General features: G+C 41.4%; 1 protein-coding gene across 1 annotated transcript in view; it reads left to right on the forward strand.

Moving 5' to 3' along the window:
* Positions 1-22,001, forward strand: part of LOC123771043 (uncharacterized) — a 70,293-nt gene extending 48,292 nt beyond the window's left edge. The window contains exons 3-8 of the mRNA XM_045763315.2: positions 7,356-7,478; positions 12,106-12,179; positions 12,918-13,003; positions 14,586-14,970; positions 15,810-16,031; positions 16,577-22,001. Coding sequence (XP_045619271.2) covers positions 7,356-7,478; positions 12,106-12,179; positions 12,918-13,003; positions 14,586-14,970; positions 15,810-16,031; positions 16,577-17,851 — 2,165 coding nt within the window. The 3' untranslated portion in view covers positions 17,852-22,001. The remainder of the gene's footprint in view (positions 1-7,355; positions 7,479-12,105; positions 12,180-12,917; positions 13,004-14,585; positions 14,971-15,809; positions 16,032-16,576) is intronic.
* Positions 22,002-26,269: the final 4,268 nt, after the last annotated feature.

Raw genomic sequence — 26,269 nt, forward strand, 5'->3', positions numbered from 1 at the left:
TACCATAGACTAGTTGTTCAGGTGGTTGAAAATACTCGTTGTAACACAAACCCTGATTTTCATATCATTCCATTTCGCAGGTCGAAGGCATCTGTTAATATTAAAAAATAATAAATGACTTAATATGTCACACACATTTGATATGTCTGTTATATGTCCAATTGTTATGGTTTGTAAATCTAGCAGTGTCCAGTTGGCCTCGTAATAATGTTATACGCACGTTCTAAGTTGTTGTTGTTAGAGATTCAGCTACTGGGAACAAGTTCCAAGTAGCACGGGCTATGGTGAGCCCGTAGTGGACTTACCTGGCACAGGAGCGGTGCTCCGCACGTTCTTAACTTTCACTCGTTAATACAGCAGCCCGTCCTCCAAAAATGGGGAGGTAAATGTAACAGCCCCATAAGTGCAATTATGTACTATGTATAACAGTCAGGAATTGTACTTATTTTCACTTAGTATTAAACCATCCAGCCAGTTAACACATCGCAAGGTCTTTCCAAGCGTAGTGGGCGGCATCACTGACGTATAGAAATAGATTAAAGGATATTACGCGGGAAATATTAATTAATAGACTGCTAAGTATAACACTAAATAATGGATACGAATAAGGAAAGTTTAGATTCAGAGAAGACCTTTAAATGGTTAGTACTAGTTTTGAAAATGGGTTATATATATTTACAGAACAGATTACCGGGTAATATAATCAGCCCGTTCTCCTAGGATTTCCCAACGTCAGGAAACTGTCGTACTAACGTGCCCTTATCCTAAGCTACCAGAGGACCCAAAACGGAAAACGGTACGTCATTTTCGCGAGCCGCTTCCGTTTTCTAGTACGACGATTTTTGGCCTTAAGTAGAGTATACGTCAAAATGCGACCCCCCCCCCACTCTATTGAAGAGGACGGGTTGATATAATAGACGAAACATTATTTCAAGAGTAGGTTTGGAAACTGTAAGGGCCAATAGTCCTTCACTTTCCCGTTATTACGGGCTCACCCTAGCCCGTGCTACTTGGAACTTTTTGTTCCAGGTAGCGAATCTTAACCAACAACAACAATATGGAGTTACAGGACAGACTGGTAGGTTACTTGTCCACTCCCCCCCCCCCTCCTCCCAGCTTCTGTTGTGCTCTGAAAACCCTAATATAATATTAATGGTGTTTTCTCTACCATTGATAATTAACGTCTGGTGATTAAAGATTTATTATCTGGGAACTGCTGTGTGTTAGCTGTAAATGTACGGTAAAAATGAGGCGATTATTCGATTAATTAAGGTTCGTTTTATTCGTAATATCATTATTTCTGGTTAGTCTGTGATAAACATTCCTCTACTCTATTTGTTATTGTTGTTTAAGATTCGCTACCTGGAACAAAAAGTTCCAAGTAGCACGGGCTATGGTGAGCCCGAAAAAGTATTTATTGATTAAATCTTGGGCTACCGTTACCTGGGGCAGGTGGTTACAAGGGACCGAGTTCTAGCTCTGTGAGCAAAAACTCGGTCATGATCTCACACACTACAGTGTCCAGTGGTATGACCCTTCAGAGCTGCTGGAATGAGGTACCTGGAACTTTGTCATTACTTTATTCACTCCCGTGTTCTAGAGGATAGCCTCATACTGTACCCGAAGTTGCCAGCGGAGGCCATCTTTATCATACAGGCCTGATCATATGGCCATGATCTCACACTATAGTGTCCAGTCGTATAACCTTTAAGACCTGCTGGTATGAGGTACCTGGAGCTTTGTCATTACTTTATTCACTCCCGTGTTCTAGAGGATAGCCTCATATACTGCACCCGAAGTTGCCAGCGGAGGTCATCTTTATCATGCAGGCCTGATCACATGGCCCTGCATGACACATCATCCCACGAGATAACGATATCGTAGCCTCACATAACGAGCTCCTAACACAGGACGTACCGCACCACATAGCCAAGGTGCAGCTGCAGAAATGCAGATGAACCTAGATATGATATTACATCTGCTCCGGAGAAATGAATTCGAGACGGCTGTTCGCGGGGAAAGTCGCGGCCTGACGTTTTTATCAAACGAAAATAAGGTTAGAGAGTTTGAGGGCGAGAGCCGTCTCTCTCCCTTCACTGGTGTGTGTGAGGTGTGTGCGACAACAACATCTATCCTCTGTACACACAAACTTCACTCAAACGCCCGACAATAAAGCAATATGCCCGTCATTTTGGGGGAAAGTTCCGCCATTTTCAGACATTTTCAATGCCGTTTCATCAACGTGGTGTCAATTTTATTTGATATGTCTGCATGAATTTGGGTTTTGTCCTCTTAGCAGGAATCCTTTCAGGCTTCGAAATTGTCAGATACGCATTATAACTTGCATCAATGAATTTGTTTAGATCATTATAAATGTATCCAATATTTACAAATGCTAAGGTCATAAATAAAATACAGTAGTGTATCTTGTAAAATGAGGCAAAGATTATGCAATACAATACTCTAGCATATCAAAATAGAGGAGTTTGCAATACAGTAGTCTAGCAGATAAAATAGAACCTGTGATATCATACAGTACTGTAGCGATTCTTTCACTTGGTCTTGGATCCGAATTACGCCATTACTCAAATACTCAGTAATGCTATGTTATAAGTAACATATATACATGTTTGTTATGAGTGTGGCAACTATGTACACCCATGGTATGAAGTATGCCATGGCAGCATCCATGTGATGAAGTATGACAGCTGTCAACATCCACAGTATGACATATAATGTCTACATCTATGTGATGAGGTATCTGTCAACACAAGCTACAATGATAATGAATGCTCTTTTGTTGACCAATCCACACACTAGAAAATGAAGGGACGACGACGTTTCGGTCCGTCCTGGACCATTCTCAAGTCGATTTGTATAATCTGTGTGTGTGTGTGTGTGTGTGTGTGTGTGTAGCTCTTACAAGATGTTATAAAGCGTAGCTTTATTACACTGTCAAATCAACTTTTCTTTATACAAAGAGCGTCATTTTTCGCCCGTATGCGTTGCAAAAGGCCAAAAATTGTCGTACTGGAAAATGGAAGCGGCTGGCGAAAGTAACATACTGTTCCGTTTTCTGTTTTGGGTCTTCTGGTAGGTTAGGATAAGGACACTTTAAATTTACTGTTTTTTTTTTTTTACTTTGGGAAACCTTAGGAGGACGGGCTGGTGAAATTGTACATAAAACGGTTTGACGTAACTCGTTTTCTGATTGTCAAAATCGTGTATATATATATATGCATGCCTAAACACACAAGTGAGGTAAACACATCTTAGACACCACCCTGCAGGTAGACTCGAACCCAGAGAGCACAGTTGTTCACACACCTGGCATAACTAGTACGCGCTAACTGACTACACCAACTCAGACCTTTCAAAAGGAAGGGAAATTTCGGTGTATTTTCCCCAACATCTCCACTCCTCGAGGGCACCAGAGAGGAAATATGTTGGAGAAAATACTCCGAAATTTCCCTTCCTTTTGAAAGGTCTGAGTTGGTGCAGTCGGTTAGCGCGTACTAGTTATGCCAGGTGTGTAAACAAGTGTGCTCTGGATTCGAGTCTACCTACAGGGTGGTGTCGAAGTTGAGGCTCCGTTGAATTAGGTTAAAGCGGTTTGGGCGAGATAACGTTAGGTTGGGTAAGGTTAGTTAGATTGTAAACTCCGTTGGAAAACACTCTTGCGTACGATGTAACTCCTATAGATATCTCCTGATACTGGAGTAAGGGTTGGAAGATCCCTGAGTTTCTAACGTGCTCTGCGTTGAGAAACTTTGTGTCGTCACGGTAGTCATGGACAAGGATTTATTGGCGATTAAAGAACATGACTTTCTTGACAATTAACTTGAGATTGTCTCTGTTCACCGCCGTCTGGGAATCTTGAGGTTATCTTGATATGATTTCGGGGCTTTTAGTGTCCCCGCGGCCCGGTCCTCGACCAGGCCTCCACCCCCAGGAAGCAGCCCGTGACAGCTGACTAACACCCAGGTACCTATTTTACTGCTAGGTAACAGGGGCATCAGGGTGGTGAAAGACACTCTGCCCATTGTTTCTCGCCAGCACCTGGATCGAACCCGGGACCACAGGATCACAAGTCCAACGTGCTGTCCGCTCGGCTCCCTTTGTTTGTGGTAAATTGTTAACTGTAAACAAATAGGTAATGGTAATGCAGACGAGGAGTCACAATAACGTGGCTGAAATATGTTGACAAAACCACACACTAGAAAGTGAAGGGTCCGTCCTGGACCATTCTCAAGTCAATTTTTGAGAATCGACTTGAGAATGGTCCAGGACGGACCCTTCACTTGTGGTCTGGTCAACAGGTAATGGTAATGTTTGTTGACAGTTTTCTGTTTTCTTTCATTGTTTTGAATTTACGGACCTTTGATAATGCGTGACTTGTTTTGACTCGTCAATATTTCTTTTAAAATGTTGCATCAACTTCTCCGATGTCTCGCGAGGCTTCGTGAAAATGTCGAGTTTAAGTTGGCTTAGGCTAGATTAGATTACGTTAGGTTAAATAGCTTTGGGTAAATCGGATTGGTTTAGGTACATTTATCACATCAAAATGCTTTGGTCAACCGTCTTATACTCCCGGGTACCTATTTACTGCTAGGTGAACAGAGGCATTAGGTGCCAAATATTTGTCTCACCTGGGATTCACGATTGTGAGTTAAGAACGAACCCAACTACTACTACCGAGACCCTAAATGTACCCTATGAAACTCTAACTCAAACTAATTATACCGTAATACTTGACCCATTCTATCTTAACATCGCGTTATAGTGTGCATTAGTCTCTAAAATGAAATTAAAATATTTGGTAGAGCGATTGGTAGTTATATAGCAACCCATCCTCCGAATTGACAGTACGATTTAATACTAAGTGTAATAAGTACATTTCCTTACTGTCATACACAGTACATAATTACACTTATGGGGCTGTTACATTTACCTCCCCATTTATTCTCCTCGTTTTCTGTTATGACACTCAGAATTTTAGGATAAAGTTTACAAGTTCAAATTGCTAAACACAAGTTTTAAATATCAGGAATTTCTTTTTCAGTTTTATTAAACAATATAGATTTTATACACAATTGGAAAATATCCTGAGTTACTTTACAATTTATTGATATATTTTAGTTTTGTTTTATAAAACTATAATATCAACATAAATATAGGTTAAGTGCTAATTGTAATTAAGAAGCAATAAAATTATTATCTTCAAAAAGTAAGACGGTTAGGTGAGGTCGTGGTTTTCTATTCAGTTTTTCAGGTAAACTCAAATATTCACAATATATTTGATAGTATGATTTAATACTAAGTGAAAATAAGTACAATTCCTGACTGCTATGAATAGTACATAATTGCACTTATTTGTGCTCTTACATTTGCCTCCCCATTTTTGGAGGACGGGTTGTATATTGAGTTTAGTGTAGAAAGGTAGATGAATATACTCTCTAGACAGTATTCCGTGAAGCATAAATGCCAGTCCATAGTCTTAAGAATATAACCTGAACCGTATTGATAATCGCAATATGGGCTTTGGACAGAGCCCCTTGTGAGTCATTTGTCTAGAGGGAGGCCTTTTGCAAGTTGCAAACATGGTGTATTAGATGTCACATTTATGTCCTCTTAGAATATTCTTGGTTTGCGCATTTTAATGATGTTAAAGCCTTGCTGTTATGTAGACGTACAACTTCACTTCACATACCTTGAATGAGACTGGCATCTTCTACTCTCACTTGCCCCCAACACTCCGGATAAAGCAGCTTCAAGTTGCACCTGCTACACCTCAACCCTGGAAGAAAGTCGCTTGTGTGGCGGTCATTGTTGTTGTTTTGGGGGAATACAGAGCTAAAGGAGAGAGAGAGAGAGAGAGAGAGAGAGAGAGAGAGAGGAGAAAGCCTAGCATTGGCCTAATAACATTGCTCTCCAAGATGATGACGAGTCCGAACTTATTGTAGGTGGTTGATGGCTCCTATTATGTTGTGGGAGGCAGGTAGTGGTAGCTGTTGAAGTGTCGAGGGAGGAGTTTGGTGGTTCTTAAAGGGTTGGGAGGAAACGCTAGAAGCATATTCTTTATAGAAGAAGTTGACGAGGAAGAATGAGACGCTCAGGAGTCTCTCAGTTGATTCAAGTGTTTTTTTTTCCAAGTTGGAAATTGTTGACGTACGTGGTTATAGAATTGACTACCAAATCATAATATTTGTTGTAACACGCGACTTCTCAAAGAATTTTCGTTATTCCTGTGGGCATGGAGAGATGTGATATGAAGGGTATCCGCTGTTGTAAATAAAGTATCAATATTTTCTCTGATGCTACTGATTAAAGGTTTAAAGAAATATATATATATATATATATATATTGCTAAGACTATTGGGCGCCTCATTCTCTGCGATATAAAAGCCTCACCGTAGTTTACCTCTTGATAAATGAGAGGCTAGCATCTGTTTATATAATATTCGCTATATATATCCGTGTATGTTTATGCAGGGACACCATTATGTTACAACCTGTCCTCAGAAAGGACAGGTGGATTATTAAAAAGAGTTCCTTGCGATTAATTTATATATATATATTTTTTTTTTGAGTAATGCATAGATGTGTAATTCTTGTAAATTAGGCCTAGTGGTTTGTCAAATATTTGTACATAGTATTCCGCCGATTTACATATTCATGTTACATAATATACTTCGGGACTGAGGTTAACGTACTTGATAACACATGTAAGTAGTAAATATTATACCTTCATAGCCTGCATGTAAATATATGCCATACTTCCTAACACGCTTGTAGATGGATGCCTCATAACACACACGTAGACAGGTCCTCCCCCCCTTTCCCCACAACACTTGTAAAGACAAGATAATATAACTTAATAACATGCATGTCAGTAGATGACATGCTGCGCCATCTATTGACGTGATTTTGGACTGCGAACACACTTGTAATACGATTTTAATAAAGAAATGATATATATATATATATATATATATATATATATATATATATAACGTGAGTTATGTTGGTTTAGGTTAGGTAGGTTTGGTCGTATTTCTATGTTAGTTTTAACTCGAATTAAAACAAAATTGAATCATATATAACATAATGGAAAGCTTTACCATTTCATAAGGAAAAAAAATTAGAAAAATATATAACTAGAAAAATTCGGTTTATTGTGCATATCTTCGTGTTCACACACACACACACACACACACACACACACACACACACACACACACACACACACACACACACACACACACACACACACACACACACACACACACACACTCTGCCTCCCCCTCCCCCCCTCACAAGGGACGAGCAACTAACCATAGTCTTGCGACTAACAGGTTGGTGCGGAGCCATCTGCGTTATCGACAACAAACGAGGGTGGAGCATTGATTGCGGCATCAGAGATTCCTACCTCTTCAGGCTCAAGGATTACGGAGGCTTTAAAGCCAATTTTGATTTTGGTGAGTCCCAGTTTGGTTAAAAAAAAAAATAATATGCACTTGCTTTAACTTACTTACTACTGCACTGACTTTGACTTTTATTTGTATATTTTGACACTTATGTTGCGTGCGTGTGTGTGTGTGCTTTTAGTCCTAGTAGTAGTATATTAGTAGTATAATTAGTAGTATATTAGTAGTATAATTAGTAGTATAATTAGTAGTATAATTAGTAGTATAATTTCAGTCTTCAGATATGTACATATATGGGTTATCAAATATCTCTCGAAATGGCTTTAATTTTTATATTTCACTTCAGTTCCATTTTGGTCTGCTTTAAAAGCATGAAAATTATGTTCTTTAGAAACATAAGTTCCTGTTCTTGCAAACTAATAACTTACCAACACCTTTGTAGACAAAAAAAAAATAATATAGTTGTTTTGTTCGCAATTTGATTGTTTGCACATTTTCACTTTCACTTTTAGTCTTATAATAAAAATGTGTAATATAGTATAACCACCAATATATACTCACCTCTATATATGTTATATACAAGTTATATTATGACTGTTTATCAAAGCTGCTGAAGTTATTTTTTGTATATGTTAAAATCTATAAGAATCCATTATACAGGAGAGACAAGTATACTTTTTTTTTACAAAAGTATACTGTATTATTTTATACACAAAAAATTATTAATGACAAAGACATTAGATATCAGTATTTAATAACGTAACACTAATTAAGACATCAATTATATCTTTAAAGTTCAGCACTTTTCTCTCGTTAATCATTTTATATATAAATGTATAAATTACGTGTATGGAATTACCTAAGAAACTTGTACAAAGTTGATATATTATTCCTTCGCCTAAATACGTCATTCTTTTCCTAAGACATCTCATAATCCAACAATGTTATTCACAGGGGTTTGTGTATGGTTATTATTTTCACCATTAAGTAATGGTAATGTTTTCTCACAGACATAATAGTCTCTGGTTTACCAGTCTCCGTGGTGCAGTGGTAAGACACTCGCCTGGCGTTCCGCGAGCGCTTTGTCATGGGTTCGTATCCTGGCCGGGGAGGATTTACTGGGCGCAAATCCTTAACTGTAGCCTCTGTTTAACTCAACAGTAAAATGTGTACTTGGTTGTAACAACGATTCTTCGCGGCGGGGATCGTATTCCAGGGACCTGCCCGAAACGCTACGCGTAATAGTGGCTTTAGGCATTGTATGTACTAGCTCTTATCTATAAATTCATCAATTTTTGTATCACCCCGTGTATGTATGTATTTTGCCTAAATAAACATTTGAATTTGAACCAATGCTTATGTATTTGTGAAATTTAGATTTAAAAGATTTACGCCAAGTCTTTCGCATTCTGAGGGCTTTGTCAAGGTCTGAGTGCATGGTTAGGTCGAGACTTACATATCAACGTCTAATCCAACGTCTAGTCTAATTGATTAGACGTTGAGATGTAAGTCTCGGCCTAATCACACACTCAGACCTTGACAAGGCACTCAGGAGAGTGTGAAAGACTTGGGGGTAATTCTTGACCTAAATTTCACAAATATCGAAGTCTGGGTTTTCATCCCATTTTCACCATTGTTCATGCAACGTATCGCGTTAATTCAATATTTTTAAAGTAACTTTGTATATACGAACGTGTTCGTATATCTCAGAGTTTGATTATCTCCTCAAATATGTATCTTCAGTAATACATAAATATATCTATTTAATAAGAAAAGTACATTTTATACGAACATAAAAAGATTAAGATATGACCGAACCACACATTAGAAAATGGGGAAACGACAACATTTCGGTCCATACTGGACCATTATTAAGTCTTATGCAATAATGGTCCACGATGGACCGAAACGTCATCTCATCACCTTGTGATGCGTAATTAGATCATCATATCTTCAGCCACGTTATTGTGACTCATCGTCGTCTGCGTGATAAGGGTGAAGCAATTGAATAGATGAAGGGGGAAGGGAACTATCAAGGGAAGGCGCCAAGCCATTACGACTATATAGCACTGGGAACGGGGTCAGGATATAAGGATTTGGGATGGGACGGGGGAAAGGAATGGTGGCCAACCACTTATGGACGGTCGGGGATTGAACACCGACCTGCATGAAGCGAGACCGTCGCTCTACCGTCCAGTCCAAGTGGTTGGAAAAAAGGCGGATTTACGCTGAGGGCATAATTTATATTATAGTATCTGTTGTGATACTGAACCCTGGAAACACAAACCGAAACTGTCTCTATTTTCCGCTTGTTACAACTTGTAATAAAGTTGTTATATCTTGGCTTAACGTGTTTATGACGTATTAGAACGTTGTTACAACTTGCTATATTGGTTGTTATAACTGGTTAGGAGGTGTTAAAACTTGTTCGAACGTTGTACCAACGGCTTAGTTTCGGTGTGTGTTTGGCGGGAAGGCATTTGTATAGCCAATTGATATGAGGAGGGGGGGGGGGGAATGGGGCATTGGGATTGGCTGAAAGCAATGCACGTATAATATGGAGTGATGTTGAAAAGCTAAACAGTAAGCGCGCAGAATATGTTCAAGAAACAGAATCGACGTTGAACGACGTTGAATCAACATTAGAACGACGTTGAATCAACATTGGATCGACGTAGAACGACGTTGAATCAACTTAGAATTAACGTTGAATTAACATAAGAATCATCGTTGAACTAACGTAGAATCAAGGGTAAATCAACTTAGGATAAACTTTGAATCAACATAGAATCAGCGTCATCAACGTTGCTTCGTTAAATGAACATCATTTGTCCAGATTAGGGGGTGTTGTATAGGGGCCCAGGAGCTAACGTCTGACCCACCCTATAATGGCCTACAATATACAGGGACAACGCCCATTCAGCGTTGAATTAACGTCGAACCAACGTCGCTCCTAGTTACTGTGTCTCCTGGAGAGACAAGAATGGTCAATAGAAATTAATTGTGTGAAAATTCCATTAAGTAACTCCTACTTTTTACCCTACTCAAGATCCTACTCCTTACCCTACTCCTCAAGATCCTACTCCTTACCCTACTTCTCAAGATCCTACTCCTTACCCTACTCCTCAAGATCCTACTCCTTACCCTACTCCTCAAGATCCTACTCCTTACCCTACTCCTCAAGATCCTACTCCTTACCCTACTCCTCAAGATCCTACTCCTTACCCTACTCCTCAAGATCCTACTCCTTACCCTACTCCTCAAGATCCTACTCCTTACCCTACTCCTCAAGATCCTACTCCTTACCCTACTCCTCAAGATCCTACTCCTTACCCTACTCCTCAAGATCCTACTCCTTACCCTACTCCTCAAGATCCTACTCCTTACCCTACTCCTCAAGATCCTACTCCTTACCCTACTCCTTACCCTACTCCTTACCCTACTCCTCAAGATCCTACTCCTTACCCTACTCAAGATCGTAGCTTGTCCCCGCCCTGTGAAATGATGAATGTCGATCCTATTTGTAGGAGCCCAAGAGCTGAAGCAGGACATTTAAATGTTATATTGAGAGCGTATGTATCCCAAGAACTGAAACACAATCTCGTAACAAAATTATAAATATTTTTCTTCAGTCATTCAACGTTTCAAAATAGTGATGATTCTCAACCCGTTTTCCTTTACCTAATACGTCGCGTTCCTTTACGGATTCGACCAATCCGTTAAAAATCCGACTTTATTTGTAAAAATTAGAGTTAGTAATATTGACTTTTTCTTTTTTTTACACAATATTGACGTTTTCTAAACAATATTGACGTTTTCTAAGCAAAATATTGACGTTTTCTAAACAATATTGACGTTTTCTAAGCAAAATATTGACGTTTTCTAAACAATATTGACGTTTTCTAAGCAAAATATTGACGTTTTCTAAACAATATTGACGTTTTCTAAGCAAAGTATTGACGATTTCTAAACAATATTGACGTTTTCTAAGCAAAATATTGACGATTTCTAAACAATATTGACGTTTTCTACGTAATATTGATGTTTTGTAAACAATATTGACGTTATCTACACGTCTTACTATGACATCTACTCTATGACATCTACTCTATGACATCTACTCTATGACATCTACTCAAGACTATAAACCTCCACAAGCATATTAGGGTCAACGGACGTCATGCTCATGGTCTTAATGTATTGGGATTAAGATGAGGACTGTTTCCTTTACTTGCAATACCCATGGCCCTTAATACAGCTTGCACAACCACTACAACACCTATAGCCATTTACATGATATTCACAACCATAACAACACCTTTATTCACATTCACAATCACTACTGCAGTCACAACCACTACCACACCTGCAACCACTATCACAACCACAGCCTCAGTCACTACCTCAGCCAAAACCATTACCACAACCACAACCACTACCACAGCTACAACCACTACCTCAGCCAAAACCATTACCACTACCACAATCACTACCACAGCCACAACCACTACCTCAGCTACAACCACAGCCAAAACAAATATTGCAGCCACTCACAACCACTACCACAATCAGTCACAACCCCTGCCGTAACCACAATCAAAGTCACTGTCACCACCACAATCAATACCCCACCCTATACAACCACCACAAAACTAACCGGGGATATATGTTGTTTCAGGATTTGGCTTCGGCGATGAGAAAGGTTTCCCACAGTCCATCCACAACACTGCAGGCGGCTACCACAAGCGGAATGTAAGTCCGGGGGACAGAGAGGTATAAAGTCCGGCAATTATCGGGCAATAGTGCAAACCTAGTACTGTATAGTACTTAATATACTAAGAAGGTTAGGTTAGGTTGTGGTTTTCTATTCAGCTTTTGAGGTAAACTCAAATATTCACAATAAATTAGTATATCACATATGTACTTATTCATAAGCAAAATATTGACTATAAGCAAGTGCGAGAACGGGCGTATAGAAGGAAGAGTAGGATCGGATAGTAACTGGAATGTGAGGACGGGGTGAAGCAATGGTTTATAGAGAGAGAGAGAGAGAGAGAGAGAGAGAGAGAGAGAGAGAGAGAGAGAGAGAGAGAGAGAGAGAGAGAGACAAAGAGAGAGCCAAAGAGAGAGCCAAAGAGAGAGCCAAAGAGAGACAAAGAGAGAGACAAAGAGAGAGCCAAAGAGAGAGCCAAAGAGAGAGCCAGAGAGAGAGCCAGAGAGAGAGCCAGAGAGAGAGCCAGAGAGAGAGCTAGAGAGAGAGCCAGAGAGAGAGCCAGAGAGAGAGCCAGAGAGAGAGAGAGAGAGAGAGAGAGAGAGAGAGAGAGAGAGAGAGAGAGAGAGAGAGAGAGAGAGAGAGAGAGAGAGAGAGAGAGAGAGAGAGAGAGAGAGAGAGGATGAGACTCGTGATAAAGAGAAGCTACAAAATTTGATAAAAGTGAGAGGAAGAAAATGTAGAGATATATTTCCCTCTAACCGTTCGTGCCCCAACAGGACAACACAGCGCGGAACTCTGAGGGTCTCCCGCCGGCTGAGAGGAGGGAAGATGAGGGCATACTTCCCCAGAGACGCCGAGTCAGGTATGTACACTCCTCCTCATACACACTCACACACCAAATGTCCCAAAGCTGCAAGATATAAGAAAACGAGGCGATATGATCACCAGTTAAAGATAATAATGGGAATTTTAACCTAATTGACAAAGAGGAATTCCTGAAACCGGTAACTTCAAGAGCAAGAGGACACAGATTCAAGCTAAGGAAACAAAGATGACCAAAAAATATTAGAAAGTTTCCTTTTGCAAACAGAGTGGTAGACAGTTGGGACAAGTTAGGCGAGAAGGTGGTGGAGGCCTAAACCGTCAGTAGTTTCAAAGCGATATATGACAAAGAGTGCTGGGAAGACGGGATACCACGAGCGTTGCTCCCATCCTGTAACTACACCTAGGTAATTACACACACGCATTCCGGGACTGAGAGGTATGAGCTATGAGGAAAGGTTGAAGCTCACGTCCCTGGAAAACAGAAGAGTAAGGGGAGACATGATAACCACCTACAAAATTCTCAGGGGAATTGACAGGGTGGACAAAGACAAACTCTTCAGCATGGGTGAGACACGAACAAGGGGGACACAGGTGGAAACTTAGTACCCAGATGAGCCACAGAGACATTAGAAAGAATTTTTTCAGTGTCAGAGTAGTTAACAAATGGAATGCATTAGGCGGTGATGTGGTGGAGGCTGACTCCATACACAGTTTCAAATGTAGATATGATAGAACCCAGTAGGCTCAGGAATCTCTACACCAGTTGATTGACAGTTGAGAGGCGGGACCAAAGATCCAGAGCTCAACCCCCGCAAGCACAACTAGGTGAGTAGAGTGTGTGGGCCTCGCGACTGAGTGGACAGCGCTCGGGAGTCGTAGTCCTAAGGGTCCGGGTTCGATCCCTGGAGAAGGCGGAAACAAATGGGCAGAAGGGAAGGGAACTATCAAGGGAAAGGGCCAAGCCATTATGACTATACAGCCCTTGGAAGGGGTTAGGAAAAGGGTTTGGCATGGGACGTGGGCGGGGGGAGGGGAGGAATGGTGCCCAACCACTTGGACGGTCGGGGATTGAACGCCGACCTGCATGAAGCAAACTAAACAAAGGAAAACATCGCTCTACTGTCCAGCTCAAGTGGTTGGAAGTAAGTTTAAGTAAGAGTGGTAAGTTATAGGCAGGCAGCATTCATGTGAAGTGAAAACAATGGTTTTGTAAAATTGGTTCATAGACATAAGAACAAGAGGAAGCTGCAGAAGCCCTAATTACCAATACAAGTGAGCTCCAGGAAGTGACATCCTTAATGAGATAACTGTATTAATGATTTTGCTAAAATCGTTTCTAATTGATAAATTAAAAATTGATAAAAAATAATACAAACCATTACCAATGTTCACATTGTATGGCTTTGTAATTTGTATTAAAGTACATTCAATAATGTTTCTATTAAAAATGATTTTACAATTTGTTGTTGAAGAAAACCTCTAACCCAATAAATTTGGTGAATGTTGTGAAATTTCTAATCTTCGGATTAGTGCTGTCATCCTCAAAATCAAGTCGTGTTCGATATTTTTCACTTACTATTAAACATCAAATTAACTTCATATATGTTCTCTTGTTACAGGCCTGGTCCAGCCTTCAGGCTGCGACCCCCGCCATTACCAGAAGCCAGTCGGCGACAGAGTTTTTTTGGCTTATTCAGCCCTCAATCTCCCCCGCAAAACCGTCCATTGCACCCGAGCCTACGTAGACGTCCACAGCAAAGCGGCTGGAGGATCCCATTCCTAGATAGCATCATGAATCCTTTCGGGGGAAGTTTCCAACCTCAACCTCAGGTGATTGCTCACGGTCCACCACCCTTTCAACACCAGCAGGAGCAGGAGCAGTATTTCTTGAGCAGTAGTGACCAAGTTCCTCAAGTCAGCTTTGATCACGCCTCGTCTTCGCCTCACACTCAGCCTCCCACACGTGGGCCCACAGTTGGTCCCATCTTGGGTGAGGTGCTCAAGGTATGTCATGGAGGCTTAATTAATATATTCTAGATTTATACAATGTATTATGTCGTATTCTTAATGGTCATCAGTCATTTACTATATGGTGCATTTTTGTATAAGTCTGAGATAAGGTGCTTATCTGAGTAGTTTAGTCTGAGATAAAGTGCTCAGCTGGGTAGTTTAGTCTGAGATAAAGTTCTCAGCTGGGTAGTTTAGTCTGAGATAAATTGCTCAGCTGGGTAGTTTAGTCTGAGATAAATTGCTCAGCTGGGTAGTTTAGTTTTAAGAATAGTTTAAGAGTAGATAACGAAGATCAGTTAATTAAACAAAGACCTAAAACCCTTATTTTGATTGGTAATCTTTATATGTTCTATGATTTCATACCTGACTTGAAATGTCTAGTTTTTATCTCAAAGAAAACGCAAGACGAGGCTTTGTGAGGAATTTGTTTAGTGGTACATTAAATCATATAATAATAGAATACATATATTTTATTTCGCAAAATTTTTATCCCACCTTTACAGACTATTAAAACAAATCAATGACAATGAAGCACGTTTTATATCTATCGATATTGAACAAATCCATAAGGACCGTGATGAGGGTTCGAACCCACGTCCGAGAGGATCCCAGACGCGCCTTCATCTAAACTTCATTTGATGCATCACGCTATTGTGATTTTTGTGTGTAGAGAGTCTATAGATATTTATAACTCATTTGATACACTTAAACGAAGGAACTGTGACAGAGGCAGAATGTGGAGTTCTACAGTTCATTGGGTAATGAGAATAAAATGCTTGTCAGACTTAACACATCAGTTGCAACTGACTGAACTTTTTCCTTTCTCTCGTCAGTTGAATTCGGACACGCCAGCGGACACGGATCACGTCCCATCCTTCGCTGCTAAGATGTTCGTGGTTCGTGAGGCTCCCGAAGAATTTCATCCTCCAGGTTACTCGCCCACGCGAGACATCTACGGCTTCCATGAACACGTCGAAGTGCCAAGAACTAGATTCTTCTGCGAGGAGCAGAAATACCTGCCCGGTATCTACGCTGACACACAGTTAGGCTGCAAGGTAAATAGAACCTTTTATCAACGCTCGATATTAATATTCTTCTTTAAACTGTTATCTTTGTCGTTGCTTTTCTGTAATTATAGTAGTATATAAAATTAATAAAACCTTTCGCACTTAGCTACAAGCAATGACTACATCTGTTGTGAGCCTATAACAGTGTATTCGGGTTGTTCATTATTTCTGAATATAGATCTATGCCACGTTAGATTATATTCCTTGGGGCAATGTGCCTTTACTCAGTCTCAGTAGATTGGCAAGAGCTTTCATGATTCATGCCCCATGATGAGGAAACCACACATCAGAAGATGGAGAAACGACGACGTTTCGGTCCGTTCTGGACCATTATCAAGTCGTGTGTGGGACGTACGACTTGATATTGGTCCAGGACGGACCGAAACGTTGTCGCTTCTCCATCTTGTGATGTGTGGTTTGGTCATCATATTTTCTGCCACGTTATTGTGACTCGTCGTCTGCATTCATTGTCATATTATATACCCACCACTAGTGTTACAAACCACTCATATACCCCTGTTTCTTCCCCCCAGGTGTTCCACTTGTGTCTCCCCGCTGCCATGGGCAACACCATGACCAGTTTCTTGTGCCCGAACATGACCTTGTTCGACCAGTCCATCTTGCAGTGCAACTATTGGTACTACGTCAACTGTGAAAACTCCCCCAATAGCTACGATGCCAACCTACCTATGGCCCTGAGTTACCGTAAGATCAACGCTGCCCAGCTGACTCTCTCCGGGGTAGGCAACTTCGACAGCGTTGCGCTCTTGTCTCACAACACCGAGGACCTGAAGAAGCTGCAGTCGGCTCAACTTGACACGGTTTCAAACGTGGCCTTGAAGAGAATGGGTGACGCTGACGTCTCGGTGAACCCAAGAGGTAATCGTATTGGCGATGGCATTCCCAGACAACCTAGGGTCTTTACACAGGCAGAGAACTCTGCTCAGGTGAAGTATAAAGGTTTAAACAAAACAAACTATGAAGATAATGTTACTGAAAATGAAGAAATACAAAATATTAAGAAAAATATAAAAACTAAAGAGGATCCAGACCAATTCAAGATTGAAGGTGGTGTTGATGTGCAAAAAGACAAAGTCAACAAAACAGAACTTGATACAAATATCACCGACCACAAAGTCATCAAAACAGAACTTAATAAAAATAGCACCGACCACAAAGTCATCAAAACAGAACTTAATAAAAATAGCACCGACCACAAAGTCATCAAAACAGAACTTAATAAAAATAGCACTGACTACGAAGTCATCAAAACAGAACTTGATAAAAATAGCACCGACTACGAAGTCAACAAAACAGAACTTGATAAAAATACCACCGACTACGAAGTCAACAAAACAGAACTTGATAAAAATAGCACCGACCACAAAGTCAACAAAACAGAACTTGATAAAAATAGCACCGACTACGAAGTCAACAAAACAGAACTTGATAAAAATACCACCGACTACGAAGTCAACAAAACAGAACTTGATAAAAATAGCACCGACCACAAAGTCAACAAAACAGAACTTGATACAAATACCACAGTCATCAAAACAGAACTTAATAAAAATATCACCGACTACAAAGTCATCAAAACAGAACTTGATAAAAACAAAACTGACCACAAAGAAGATCATACAATTAAAAAGCTGCAAATTGAAGAGGAAAGTGATCCAGAAAACAAGAAAAAAGTCTTGAAGAAAAGAAGCACGCTAAGGAGCAGTCGAACTCCAAATCTAGATAAAAGATCTCATATTTCTCCTCTATTATCGAGGCTATACAAGAGACATACCCACTCGGCCTAGTTCGTAAAGTATATATTACATATATTAAGACAGGGCTTCGGTAACTGTATGCGGCAATTGGTGCAAATCCTCTAGGAGCTGTGATGTTAAATTGAATAACTTATGTAAAATGACCCTATGTATTACCAGTCACTAAACATCATTGATGGAACACACCATGGAAGAAAATGTGTCTTTGTTTTCTCAGTGGATTCTCCCACTTTATAGCCTAGTTCCCTGTCCTTCTAGCCCAACCATTTTGAGTGGACGGTAGAGCGACAGTCTCGCTTCATGCAGGCCGACGTTCAATCCCCAACTGTCCAAGTGGTTGTGCACTATTCCTTCCCCCGTCCCATCCTTAATCCTTATCTTGACCTCTTCCAAGTGCTATATAGTCGTAATGGCTTGGAGCTTTCCCCGGATAATTCCCTCCCTCTCTATAGCACCACATGTGGTCCTTCTATAGCAACATATATTATTCGTCTACGACCATCTAACTCCTCTCAAGTTTGTTTCTACCTCATTTTCCGTTTGGATATCCTCTTAACCTCTAAAATAATTAGTGCCATTTAGAAGAAATTTAAGATGTTTTCCTGCTTTGAAAAACATGAATTGCTCAATGATTCTATTTGCTGCATTAAAAGTGGAATCAGCAGCTCAGATGTCCGTCCCAGCGGCGACCTTTGTAAATACCGTATCTGGTCTCCTAGTCTGTTCTTAGTGACTGGCATTGGTAATGTAAATACAGGTATGACGACCAGACCACACATCAGAAGATGAAGGAACGACGACGCTTCGATCCGTCGTGGACCATTTATCAAGTCGTGTGTGTGTGTGTGTGTGTCTTACGTTCACACACGGCTTGATAAGGGTCCAGGACGGACCGACACGTCGCCGTTTCTCCATCTTGTGATGTGTGGTTTGGTTATTATATCTTCAGCCACGTTATTGTGACTCAACGCCTGCGTAAATACAGGTAATTCGGACTTTTGCTGCCATACATGTACCGAGTGCTGCTGTAACTGTTTGGGTACCAATCGCACCTGCCATCATGGTAGTCAGTCATTGTGTACCTATAACTGTTCTTGCCATCTACCCCCCCAAAATATTCTTACGTCAAATATATTTTACCAAAAAAAATATGCAAGCAAATGTTGATTAATGTCGTCTTAGTCGGCTTGTATCTCGTACAAGCCTGCAAGAGTAGCAGCCATATTTCTAAGTTTGTAAATAGAATAGGACAGGTGTAGTGTTGTCTAAGACATGAAGAATGATGTGCATTCTGCTAATAGCTGGTGAGAATGATGTGCATTCTGCTAACAGCTGGTGAGAATGATGTGCATTCTGCTAACAGCTGGTGAGAATGATGTGCATTCTGCTAATAGCTGGTGAGAATGATGTGCATTCTGCTAACAGCTGGTGAGAATGATGTGCATTCTGCTAACAGCTGGTGAGAATGATGTGCATTCTGCTAACAGCTGGTGAGAATGATGTGCATTCTGCTAACAGCTGGTGAGAATGATGTGCATTCTGCTAACAGCTGGTGAGAATGATGTGCATTCTGCTAACAGCTGGTGAGAATGTGTGGTAAATGCCTGTTAATGTCTCATTACGGTGTGGTGGTTTACGCATTGACCACCTTCCTCCACTGTGGTGATGACAGCCGTCCTGTTTACACAGTAACTTATGCTAGCCATGATTATTGCTAGCAACTGAGTAGCGTATGTTAGTAGTTATTATTAATCATTCATTCATTCAGTTCACTACCGTTTATCACTGGATCAGTTACCTTTAACTCTCACTTTAACATTCTATGTTTGTGCTGTAATTGACTTGCCATCATAATCGATCATATTTTGTTTGTGTCATTCAATCATCTTGATTACAATTTACTATCATAAGGCTATATAATTTTTTATATTATTGCAGTTGAATGTCAGAAATCAGGGTTTTCTTCTCTATAATACAACTTATTATTTATATATCGGCATTTGTTTCTGACCAAATCTTTTGAATTTGTTATACTTGTTGAGAAATGGGTCTGGTCTGAAGCTACCAGCTGCTACCAGCTACCAGCTGCTACCAGCTACCAGCTACCAGCACACTACCAGTTGCTGTGTTATTCTGGCTCAATTGAAATGCATATGTTGCAGGCGTCGAACTGCTGATATTATCCTGGCCACCTCTTTTATGTGTATTTGTATGCTATTAACAGTTTGTGAAAGTTTAATAATCACAAACTGGTTGTGAGTCTTAGAGTAGTGCCGAGTTGATCAAAATATCCATAGTTTAAAGACACAAAACGCCCTTCCCTCCAACTTCTTGGTGCTTGAATATATATAGTGAAAGTATACATTAGGAATGTACTGTGTTCAGGACTAAAGTATAGTTGGTGGTTGGCCAGGTAGCAACTTGTGTCTTTAACCCTCCAGAGGTTGATAGTCCTCAAGACCTAAACCAAACCAAACTTAAAGGTAAAAATCACTTGAGAATACTCATTTATTAAGCAAGTGTTGGCACATTGCTTTTTCACACTGATGGGCTGGCTGACACACACTCCAGTAACTGAAATTTAATGATTTAAGTATGATGTTGAATCCATCTTCAAAAGTACCGCTATTGGCTTGGTTGTTTACAGCACCAGATTAATTTGGCATTATCTTCAAAGTTAGGCTAGGGTTTATTTATTGTGAACACTATTAAGAAATTTTGAAGTCATTGATTTCATCATTGGTTTGGCATTGGGTTTAAAACCCATCAACCGCGGGAGTTATGAAGGCCGCCGCAATAGCTTCTTGACCAACCAGCAAGGACACTTTGGTAGATTAGTGGGACATGAACTAACTTCGGCACTTCCATGTGTGCTGTTACTGTTAGTGAGGCTCTCAGCATCAGAAAGTTGGTTCGATTGAAGTTTTCACATGTTAAAGTTCTCTCTCTCTCTCTCTCTCTCTCTCTCTCTCTCTCTCTCTCTCTCTCTCTCTCTCTCTCTCTCTCTCTCTCTCTCTCTCTCTCTCTCTCTCTCTCTCTTCTCTCTTCTCTTCTCTCTCTTCTCTCTCTTCTCTCTCTTCTCTCTCTTCTATCTTCTCTCTTCTTCTCTCTTCTCTCTTCTCTCTTCTTCTCTCTTCTCTCTTCTCTCTTCTCTCTTCTCTCTTCTCTCTCTTGTGTCGACCATTTATTGTAGCATACACTGAGGTAGAAATTATTTGTTACAGAATGGCCTACAGAAATATAAGATGAGCAGCTGCTGTTGAAATACAAATAATAAGGATGGTCAGATATAATTTTGTTTGCAAACTGGAAGTTGGTAACCCATCTTCCATAATTATGTGGTTTGTTTGTCTACACATAATGTGAAAGGATATATTCCTGTAGGTAATTGTTATCCTAAAGCATGTACATGTCTCAAATTGTGTCAATATTTCTTTAACTTTGATACAATGTCCCCAGTATGTGTAAAATATTATACATTGTGTATGTGTAACTTACCTTCAAAAACTATGATATTGAGAAAATTATAGTCCTATGGTCAGGATCTGCATAATCAAAGTCCTAATTATTTATTCAAATGTAGTTCTATCTCTTAACAGTCCGTTTGATAACATAGAATAGTCTGAGCCTTGACAAATTAGTTTGGGCCTAGATTATAGGGCGAGAGAGAGTGTGTGTGTGTGTGTGGCTGTGTATGCATGTGTTTTTCTGTGGCTGTGTGTGTGTGTGTGTGTATGTATGTATGCATGTGTTTTTCTGTGGCTGTATATGTGTGTGTGTGTGTATATATATATACATAAATTTTTCAACTGGAAATCTTGCCTTAAACAGTAAGTCACCATGGAGTCGTAATCCGGCTTGCCTGACTTGCCAAGGTGGCGCTGGCGCCTTGTTTCCAGTTAAATCAATCTGATGTTGTAATGTGAGTGAGAAAATGATTGTACACTTCCCGCTTATGGCTATGGCGTCTCCGGGAGGTGATTATGACTCAGGTAGTTGGCGGGCCTCTGATTGGCGGCTCTGGTAGCCGCCATCACTGTGGCCCTGTCACTTATGCAACAGGAAACGGTAGCTCCCTTTCTTTAGGTATTGAATTTAAGCTGTTGTACATAAATACAATCTAACTAATTTATTATATATATGTAATGTGTGTTTTTAATAAAGGTGAATATATACATGGTATTCTTTATTAATAACCATTTTCAGTCCCTTGGATAGCTGAAAGATGATGTGTTGCGATAACTTGTCATGGGTCAAGGTTGGTGAGATTACATTAGAGTGATATGTAGCGAGTAGATTATCCCAATAATATACTCGCTCCAAATGCATTGTTAATATTCCTGTCAACCTTTGGAGATGAATGGGGTGAGGCGTTGCCCGGGCAACACGGTGAGGTGTTGCCCGAGCATATAAGCAGCAGAATAACAAACATTAACCCTGAAAAGCCATTACTTCACTATCTTCTGGAATGTGAAGCAACCAATGACCTTAGAAGAGCTTTAAGAGTTCCTGAATCATGCAGTGGCCACCCTGAAGCCATCAACACAGCCACTCTCCTGGTCAACAAAGGTGTCCAGCAGCTGGACACCCTCATAAAGACTGTGAAGCAGTATCCTCCCCCACGATAACAGCTTGATGGTTAAATGCAACCTCAGAACACTGGGGAAAAAAAATTGTACCACTTACGGGCTATTCATGCCCGTGCCACCTCTTGGGTGGCTTAATCTTTATCAATCAATCAATCAAACATTAACCAGTCTACTTTCAAGTGTGGTAGAGCAGACACTTGCGAGATACTGTACCGACGCTCAGTGTGCTCAACTCACACCAAAGTATCACCTGTGTACTTCTGTATATTCGACCAAATATATGTATAGTATCTTAGTGTCTGTGTTTATTTGTCACCATACTTTACGTAACAATAGAACCGTTACAATGGTGACCCAGTGAGTGAAAAAGAACACCTAGTCACAAACTAGATCTTCGTCATGGATTTATCTACCAGGTTTCCAGCATACAACGCAGATGAGCCAGAATTTTGGTTCATGCAGATGGAGGCTATTTTCGACCTTCACGAAATTTCGACTGAGAAAGCCCGATATGCCTGTACCCTGCCAACACTTACCTCGGAGGCTATGCACACTGCATCCGCTGTCATCACCGCACCATCACCGGACACCAGGACGTACACCGCATTGTAGGCCGCTCTTCTACAGGCAGCAATGAAACGCCGCATTCAACAAAGGGACCAACTCCTCACTGACAAAAGATTAGCAGACAAAACACCAGCTCGGCTTCTGCGGCATATTCAGTATGTGATGCATACTGCAACTGGCCCGGCCCCCAGCGAGATTGTGAGATCACTGTGGATACAACTCTGTCCAAAACACATTCAACCGGCCCTATTCAGTATGGCTGACGACACCCCATTAGCCCAGCTGGCTACACTGGCAGACCGGCTTCATACGACGTCTGATAACGCTACGCTGTCCCATCCCAGTGTAACACAGCAGACTACAGACACCCAACAACTCGACGTCCTCCAGAACCGGCGTTTCTTCCACCCAGGGAGGACGTACCAAGCGAATCCAGTATCAGTCTCTAGGCGACAGCGAGAACATCGGGGAGAGCTTTGTTCTTACCACCAGAAGTTCGGACACCAAGCCCGCAACTGTAGGGCTCCTTGTTCCTGGTCGGAAAACTACTTCGGCGGGGACTGTTAACGGCCAGTGACCCCGCCATTTCAAACACTACACTGCTCTACATATCTGACGTCATAACCAAACGCCGTTTCCTCGTTGACACAGGTGCAGCAGCTAGTGTGTTGCCTCCCCCACTGGTCAAACCAACCCGTACTCCTGGTTTGGACTTACGAGCCGCCAATGGTACGTCCGTCCGTACATATGGGACCTGCGCCCTGGTTCTCGAGTTCGCCTCTCTGGGTCGCTTTACGTGGACTTTCCTCATAGCGGATGTGGAACAACCCATTCTTGGATGGGATTTCCTGCAACACCATCGACTTATTGTGGATCCCGCAGGTGCAGTACTTCGAGCCTCTCCTAGTACCTCTACACAAGTTAACATCGTCACCCCAGTCGCATCTACGGAACTTCAAGCACTCTTGGATGAATTCAAAGATGTGACCCAACCCGCCAGCCCTCGACCAGAGGTGCAACATACGATTACGCATCACATTACTACAACGGGAGCACCTACCTTCGTCAGACCACGCCGCCTGGCACCGGAACGACTGGCGGTAGCACGTGCTGAATTCAATAAGCTACAGGAGGCAGGAATAATCCGCCCTTCGAACAGTCCATGGGCTTCACCTCTCCATATGGTCCCGAAAACAGCCCCAGGGAAATGACGCCCTTGCGGGGACTACAGGGCTCTCAACGTTCGTACTCTGCCGGATCGCTACCCAATACCACACATCCAGGATTTCTCACAGGGATTGAGCAACGCAACCGTTTTTTCGAAAATTGACCTTGTGCGGGCATTTCACCAGATCCCTGTGGAACCGGCAGACATTCCGAAAACAGCGATCACAACACCTTTTGGACTGTTTGAATTCGTCCGGATGCCTTTTGGTCTACGGAATGCAGCCCAGACATTCCAACGCTTCATCGACCAAGTAGTTAAGGACTTTCCTTTTTGCTACGCCTACATTGACGATCTGCTGGTGGCCAGTACATCACCAACAGAACATCTGCTACACCTCCGACTCCTTCTCACCCGTCTGCGCAACTTCGGCTTGCAGCTCAACTCCGAGAAGTGTATTTTCCATGTTCCAGAGCTGGATTTCTTGAGACCCCGTGTGTCAGCAGCAGGGGTCCAACCACTAGAGAAGAAAATCGAGGCAATCAAGGAATTCCCGCGCCCATCTACTCCAAAGAAGTTGCAAGAATTTCTTGGTGTAGTGAATTTTTATCATCGATTCATCCCACATTGTTCGGACATCTTGCGACACTTATACGACCTCTTACGTGGTCGGAAACTCACGTCCCGTCTTCCGTTGGAGTGGACTCCCGAGGCAGAGACAGCATTCACTGACATAAAACACAAGCTCGCGGAATTCACCTTGCTCGCACACCCAGTGTCTGACGCTCCCACCAATCTCTCTACCGACGCTTCAAACACAGCAATTGGTGCTGTACTACAACAGCTCGTTAAAGGAGAATGGCGCCCAATTGCATTCTTTTCAGCGCGCCTGTCACCCACTGAAGAGAAGTACAGCACTTTTGATAGGGAACTGCTCGCCATCTACTCAGCCATACAACATTTCCGGCACTTTCTCGAGGGGCGGAACTTCCACATCCTCACAGACCACAAACCTCTCACTTATGCGCTGGCGGCCAAGGGTGATGCTCACTCTCCTCGAGTAGCCAACCACCTGGGATTTATTTCCCAATTTACCTCGGATATCCGTCATGTCAAAGGAACTAATAATGTCATAGCCGATGCACTGTCTCGACCCACCATAAACCACGTCGTGACAAACCCAGCTCAGGTGGACTATTGTGTAATCAGTAAGGCCCAACGGGAAGACCCTGATCTGCAGCGATTACGAACATCTGACACAGCTCTCAGATACTAGACACAGCGAGTATATTATTGGGATAATCTACTCGCTACACCCCTATTTGCCTTGGTGATCTTTTCCAGCTGTACTTTAAAAGTTAACAGAGTTTTGGCATTTACGGCTTCGGCGGGTAGGCGGTTCCATGGGTTAATAACCCTGTGGGTGAAAAAGCATCTCCTGTTCTCAGTCCTACATTTGTGACTTGTTGAGCTTGAAACTTTTGCTCCTTGTATCACATATTATTAATTATAACAGTAATCGAAAAAAGTCATAGTTTGTATATACAAGAGATGAAACAGAGAGCTAGATCGATGTGCTGAGTCCATAAGGAGGCCGAGCTTCCGGAAGTACCTTCCTGTGATTGGCTGTTGCGGGGAATACCAACACTCTTTTATGAATAAAATTTAAACTAAGAAATAGGTCCTTGTGCACAACAACAAGGTTGTTGTGAAAAAGAACAACAACTTCTGTTTTGCACCTGACAGAAATCTCCATCTAACTGAATAATTTACTCGATTAAGAGAGCAGAGCAGCGTATCATTATTTGTGTCAAGGCAACCCCCAATAATAACCTCACAAGTTAGGTAGTTAGCCCATTTTTATATAACATTTGTTATATCCTGCAATATTTAATTATCACTTTATTGACACTTTAAATAACTAACACCTCACTTTTTTGGGTAAATTAAAGTTAAAGCAGAATTCCATAAGCATTTGTTGTGGGCTGAACTAAGATTATTTACTAAGTGGATGGCACCTATAGCTGATCCCTTCCTGTGATTGGCTGTTGTGTGAATGTCAACAAAGAGTTTCTACCAATGATATGCCATTGATTATGCATCCCATACCATCTGTGGGCGGAGCTT

The sequence above is a fragment of the Procambarus clarkii genome, chromosome 65 (genome assembly GCF_040958095.1).
Source record: "Procambarus clarkii isolate CNS0578487 chromosome 65, FALCON_Pclarkii_2.0, whole genome shotgun sequence".
NCBI classification, from domain to species: Eukaryota; Metazoa; Arthropoda; class Malacostraca; order Decapoda; family Cambaridae; genus Procambarus; species Procambarus clarkii.